This window comes from Chiloscyllium plagiosum, chromosome 39 (assembly GCF_004010195.1).
Source record: "Chiloscyllium plagiosum isolate BGI_BamShark_2017 chromosome 39, ASM401019v2, whole genome shotgun sequence".
NCBI classification, from domain to species: Eukaryota; Metazoa; Chordata; class Chondrichthyes; order Orectolobiformes; family Hemiscylliidae; genus Chiloscyllium; species Chiloscyllium plagiosum.
In genome coordinates this window covers 21,741,631-21,748,590 of record NC_057748.1, presented here as the reverse complement: position 1 = coordinate 21,748,590, position 6,960 = coordinate 21,741,631, and the positions used below count along the sequence as shown (strand labels likewise).

General features: G+C 46.0%; 1 protein-coding gene across 1 annotated transcript in view; it reads left to right on the top strand.

Annotated features, from left to right (window-relative positions):
- Positions 1 to 858, top strand: part of LOC122542033 (transcription factor 20-like) — a 27,178-nt gene extending 26,320 nt beyond the window's left edge. Inside the window, exon 4 of the mRNA XM_043679322.1 lies at positions 662 to 858. Within this exon, the coding sequence (XP_043535257.1) occupies positions 662 to 858 (197 nt within the window). The remainder of the gene's footprint in view (positions 1 to 661) is intronic.
- The last annotated feature ends 6,102 nt before the right edge of the window (positions 859 to 6,960 follow it).

Here is a 6,960-nt window from a genome sequence, read left to right as displayed (position 1 = left end):
GCAGACAGTCGCCCGAGGCTGGAATCGAACCCGTGTCCCTGGCGCTGTGAGGCAGCAGTGCTCGCCACCGTGCCTGTGCACACTTCCTTTCAGTGACTGGTGTGCAAGAACACCCAGGTCTCATTGAAGATCCCACCCTCTCAATTTACAGCCTTTCAAATAATAATCTGCCTTCCTGCTTTTGCACTCAAAGTGCATAACTTCACATTCATCCACGCATTTGCCAACTCACTCAGCCTGCCCCACTGCACACTCCTAGCCTCTGTTACTGTGTACACAACATGCCTCAAACTGTAGTACTCCTGTGAATGGTACCTTACCATGTAGGCATCCTCAGTTGGAGGTGCCCCTGTGCTCTCTGTTCTGGCATTTTGCTGCGATTCAGAGTTCAGTGGTTTCTGGAAAACAGGGAAATCTGAGGTCAGGAATATTTTTCATGATTCTTTTAACATGGAACCCGTGTGCAGCTCAGTAAAGGCAAATTAACTTTAGTACGAATTCCACACCGTAAATCCTGTGGAACTTTCTTCAATCCTAACATACATGCTTCAGGGGAACAACTTTCAGCTTCAGGTATGCAAGTCTTAAACAGTAAGGTAAGTTTAAACAAAAACATGGGACTGAGAAACTGGTAAATGACCTTCCGATAATTAATTCACAGGGTTGTCCATACTGACAGAAAACCATGCAACAAGTGATTGCTCTGAAATATCTCTGTGGAGACGAGATGTTGACAGTTATCCTTATAACAAATTCAAAATCAGTGCTAAACCAGAAAGCTTTATAAACAGGTGTAAGGAGACAGCCTGGAGAGAATTAATTTTGATAGAGATACAAACTATTCAGGTCAGTCCCTGAATCAAAGGGATTTGGAAGGTGAAAGAGCATCCGTTCAAGTTTCTGTTTGGAATATCCCAAGACTGCCACATTGCCAAGAAGGTGAGTTATGGAGGTTAATGAGGTTCCTTTATATGACATAGTTTTGTATGTTTTGAAGACAGAAGTGAACTGTTCAGCTAGAAACAGTTACAGCTCCCTGGATTGAGTAAAAGAGATAAACTTCAGCCAGGCCTGCACATTAAGCAGAGAAAATACTAACTTCACTGTTCAAAGCACCAACATGAACGAGAGCTCAGACTCGGTTTGAAGATAGCATTTCTGAGGGAGGAGAGGCTGGAAGATTTGATTAGCTTGGAGCGAGAGGGGAAAAGAAAAATCTCCAGTCGCCCTCAATGTGAAAACTGTTCAGCTTAAAGACAGAAGAGAGAGAGAGAGAGAGAGAGAGAGAAAGGAAATCTGCCAAGAATTGCTGTGGATCAGGGGTAACAGGAAGCGAGTGTTTTTGAATTTGTATCAAATCATTGCCCAGGAATTGTTTTCAGTCTGGAACCACCCTCCCTGGGCTTCCAATGCAGCTATGACCAAGTTTGAAGTTAGTGGCGAGAATACTCTGTTAGAAGCTGAGAAACAGCCAGAGACTTTCTGCGAGCTGGGGGAGTGGGGGAGGAGGAGGGGAGTGCAGGGAATAATGGAAAAAAAAATGTTGACTTCGGGATTTGCCTTTAAATAGAGTCATAGACTCAAACAGCATGGAGTCAGACCTGTCGGTCCATCTCCTCCATGCTAACCACAGATCCTAAATTAATCTAGTCCCATTTGCCAGCAGTTGGCCCACATCCCTTTAAACCCCGCCTATTCATGTACCCGTTCAGACACCTGTAAATTTTTTTTTTGATTAGATTCCTTACAGTGTGGAAACAGGCCCTTCGGCCCAACAAATCCACACTGACCCTCTCCTAACACTATGGGCAATGTAGCACGGCCAATTCACCCTGACCTGCACATCTTTGGACTGTGGGAGGAAACCGGAGCATCCGGAGGAAACCCACTCAGACACGGGGAGAATGTGCAAACTCCACACAGACAGTTGCCTGAGGCGGGAATTGAACCCGGGTCCCTGGCGCTGTGAGGCAACAGTGCTAACCACTGTGCCACCTTGCTGCCCATTGTTGTAACTGTACCAGCCTCCACCAGTTGGAAGTCGAGTTTTGCTTTGGTTTAAATGCGACGTAGAAGTAATTACCCAAAACATTTTGCTTATTTTGAGTGTTTGCTTTACTTAATCCTCAAACAGTGAAATATTTTCATTTTTCCATTTTAGAGTGGCCTTATCCTCTCATTAAATCACTTGGTTTTCAATTTAGTCTTTAATGATCACTATGAGGATTGTAAAATATTGATTATAAAGTACAATTCTTCCTGGGGAGTATGGATCACAAACTGTAATGTGCCAGTCAGGCGTGTTGGTGACCTGATCTTCCCCCATTCCACTCCATGGCTTTGGTTCGTGCTGCTGATAAAGGTGGCTGAAATGTTTGGTTCTGTTTTTCTCATGGGCTTCTGATAATAAGAAAAGGAGGGCAGAGCAGGGCTGATTTATTTACTGCCTCCCATCAGCACAGAGGGAGTGCCACACTATCAGAAACAGCACCTTCAAAATGAGGCCCTGTAACTGCCCACCCTGCCACCCAGATATCGAACACCCCCCTCGACACATTTTCCACTCGAGCAGGGGAGTTCTCCTCAATGATCTAAGACAGCTTTTCTTCTGCTGAGAATGTGTATAGGGTACAAGCAAGCCGGGAAAGAGTTAAGTTCTGAGTTTTGTGAAACAAGAGGTTCAGCTGAGCATGACTCAGATCAGATAAGAACTTACAGTTAGCAATGGGGTGCTGGAGGCAAGGGTAATGGGTTAACAAAGTGGAAAAGCATTCATTATGTTGGGCTGTTTAACAAGATGAAGAACGATTCAAGTATGTAACAAGGTGAAAAGTATTCATTATGTGAAACCAGTGTGCGACAGTCTCGAACATAGATATAGAGCGAGAGGAGATAGGTTCGAAACGGAGCTGAGGGGAAGCTACTTCTCCCAGAGGATTGTGAATCTATGGAACTCACTGCCCCAGAGTGCAGTGGAGACAGAATCAATCAACAGATTCATGAAAGAAATGGAGAGGTTTCTGATGAAAAGCAGGATAAAGGGGTATGTGTAGCAGGCAGGAAAGTGGGGTTGGGACCAGGATATGAAAATGTGTTGCTGGAAAAGCGCAGCAGGTCAGGCAGCATCCAGGGAACAGGAGAATCGACGTTTCGGGCATAAGCCCTTCTTCAGGAAGGCTTATGCCCGAAACGTCGATTCTCCTGTTCCCTGGATGCTGCCTGACCTGCTGCGCTTTTCCAGCAACACATTTTCAGCTCTGATCGCCAGCATCTGCAGCCCTCACTTTCTCCTGGGACCAGGATATGTTAAACATGGGCACATGTTAAATGGCGCAGTCAGGTGAAGAGAAAGTTCTTCACACAGAGAGTATCACCCGATTGGAATTCTATTCCCCCCCCCCACAAGAGGATGCTCCATTGCTGAACAGATTTAAGGCAGGGATCGACAGATTTCCAATCTCCAGGAATCAGGTAGGGAGAGTGTGGGAAATTGAGGCAAAGTCAATGTGTGGCCATATATGAAAGGCGCAGGAGGACTGAAGGGCTGAATGGCCTCTGATCTATGTTATTGGAAACATAAATTTTTCTTCAGACATGCTTTCTGAGAAGGGAAAGCCAGTCACAGTTGGAAAAGAAAGTTCCGGTAGTTTTGCAGCGCTGCTGTGATGCATTCTGGTTGACCCAGGCCCAGATGTGCCATCCGCAAATCTTCCCGATTTCTCCCTCCAGGGCAGGGTGTCGTGATCCACAATATGGCCAATGGATTGGGGTTGTGGGGGTGGTGTTTCTGGTACACATGACCCTCCGCACTTACCTGAGCCTGTGGCACTGGGTTCAGATCAGCAGCTTTCACCGGGTGAGCTTTACACCGGGCACACGTCTGAAATAGAAAGAAGATGTCTGAGCTTCACTCTCTTCCCTTCTACAGGGTCTGACCATTCAGCCCTTCCTCCCTCGGGCGTGTGTCAGTTTTCTCTGGAAGGCGCAGTTTGCTGCTGCCTCTCCAGATCCCCTCACTTTCTCGATTGATCTCCGTGATCTACTGCAGATCCACGTTCCAGTAGGTTCCACATGACAGACGTTCAGAGCTTGTTATCCAACCCACTGGATGGTCTCCCAAAACCTTAACCCATATCCAACTCGACTGCCTCTAATTTTGGGATAATCCAAGTTTCTCAGTCTGTCCAGTCCTGGGATAATCCCAGATACCCAGTTACACTAATCCTAGGATAATCACAGTCACAGAGTCTTGGAGTCACAGACTTATACAGCATGGAAACAGTCCCTTCGGTCCATCCAGTCCATACTAATCGTAATCCCAAACTAAAATCGTCCCACCTGCCTGCTCCTGGCCCATATCCCTCCAAACCTTTCCTTCTCATGTCCTTTTCCAAATATCTTTTAAACATTGTAACTGTACCTGCGGCCACCCCTTTCTCTGGAAGTTCATTTCACACGTGAACCACACTCTGTGTAAAACATTTGCCCCTCATATCTTCTTTAAATCTCTCTCACCCTCAAAATGTGTCCCGAGTTTTGAAATCCCCCCCATCCTAGGGGAAAGGCATCTACCATTCAGTCTATACCTCTGATTATTTTGTAAACCTCTGTCAGGTCACCTCTCAACCTCCTATGCTCCAGTGAAAAAAGTCCCAGTCCAGTCAGCTTTTCTTTGTAACTTCAGCTTTCCAAACCTGGCAAGGTCCGGTAAATCTCTCCATCTTTAATAACATTCTTCCTGTATCTAGGCGACCAGAACCGGACACAGTGTTCCAGAAGAGGCCTCATCAATGTACAACCTCAACGTGACATCCCAACTCCTACACTCAAAGGTCTGAGCGACAAAGACAAGGAAGCTAAATGTCTTCTCTCTAATCCTGGGATAATCTCAGTCTCCCAATCTCTCCCTAAACCTGGGATGATTCAATTTTCCCAGTTTCTCTAATCCTGGGATAATCCCAGTCTCTCTAATTCAGGACATTCCAAATGGGAGTTGTGATTCCTGTCAGACACTAACCTTCCTTTTGACGAGAACCACCGATGTAGCAGCCACACTGTACAACGCCAGGATGATGCAAATGGTCCCGAGGATGTACTGCAGGGTGAAAGACTTCTCCATATAAACAGCATCTGGGATTGGGAGAACAAACACAGTAATGACAGCAGGCAGCGTGAGGTTCAGAGAGTGTCACGGTCACCGTCTGCTGGTCATGTCCTGATGCGGGAACTCACTGCAGGAGATTATACAAGGATGGAAACTGAGGTAAAGGAGAGGGACTGCAGCAGTTAGAATCAATCTTCTTTGAAGAGGTGGAGTTTTTTTTTGAGGAAGCTACCAAGAAGATTTGATGAGGACAGAGCAATAGACTTTGTTTACTTGGATGTTAGCAAAACCATCAGCAAGGTTCTGTATGGTAGACTAACTAGTAAAGTTAGGTCGCATGGGATTCAGGGGGAGCTTGAGACACAGAGTCAGAGAGATGTACAGCACAGATGCAGATCCTTCAGTCCAACTCGTCCATGCCGACCAGATATCCCAACCTAATCTAGTCCCATTTGCCAGCACTCGCCAACTGGACACAAAATTGGCTTCAATGACAGGAGAGACCGAGAGTAATGGTGGAGGGTTGTTTTTCAGATCGGAGGCCTGTGACCAATGGTGTTCCACAGGGATCGGTGCTGGGTCCACTTTTGTTTGTCATTTATATGAATTATTTGGATGAGAATATGGAAGGTTGGGTGAGTAAGTTTGCGGATGACACCAAAATTGGTGGCCATGATTCGGAGATGCCGGTGTTGGACTGGGGTGGACAAAGTTAAAAATCACACAACACCAGGTTATAGTCCAACAGGTTTAATTGGAAGAACTAGCTTTCGGAGCGACGCTCCTTTATCAAGTCAACCACCTGATGAAGGAGCGTCGCTCCGAAAGCTAGTTCTTCCAAATAAACCTGTTGGACTATAACCTGGTGTTGTGTGATTTTTAGCCAAAATTGGTGATACTGTGGACAGTGAAGAGGGCGATCTAAAGAGATCTTGGTCAATTGGGTCAATGGGCTGAGGAGGGGCAGATGGCGTTTAATTTGGATCAATGCGAGGTAGTACATTTTACTAAAACAAATAGGGGCAGGACTTACACAATTATTAGATCGGCTTTAGATAGGGGTTCAGGTACATAATCCTTTGAAGTGTGTGTGATATATAGACAGGAGGGTTAAAAAGGTTTATGGCATGCTTGCCTTCATTGTTCAATCCTTTTGAGTGTAGGGAGTTGAGACGTTGTGTTAAGGCCTCTTCTGAAGAACTGTGCCCAGTTCTGGTCGCCCTGTAAGGGGAAGGATATTATTAAGCTGGAAAGGGTTCAGAAGAGATTTACCAGGCTGTTGCCAGGAATGGAAGGTTTGAGCCATATAGAGCAACTGGAATAGGCTGGGACTTTTTTCATTGGAGCGTGGGAGGTTGGCGGGTGACCTTACAGAGATTTATAAAATTATGAGGGGTACATATAATGGTATGTACCCCTCTTCCCTCGGACGGGGGATTTCAAGATCCGGGGGCACATTTTTAAGGTGAGAGGAGAGAGATTTAGAAAAGGTATGAGGGGAAAATGTTTTACACAGAGTGTGATTCACGTGTGGAATGAATTTCCTGAGAAGTGGTAGATGTAGTTACAACGTTTAAAAGATACTTGGATAAGGACGCGAGTGGGAAAGGTTTGGAGGGATGTGGGCCAGGAGCAGGCAGGTGGGACTAGCTTAATTTGGGATTATGTTCGGCATGGAGTGGTTGGGCCGAAGGGTCTGTTTCTGTGCTGGGTGACTCTCTGACCATTTGTGGGGTAAAACAGTGAAAGATAACAGAGAGGGGTAACAGTGAGGGGTGGAACAGTGAGAGGTTACTGTCCTCGGTATAACAGGAGGACGTATAACAGGGAGGAGGAACGGTGAGGGGTAAAATGGT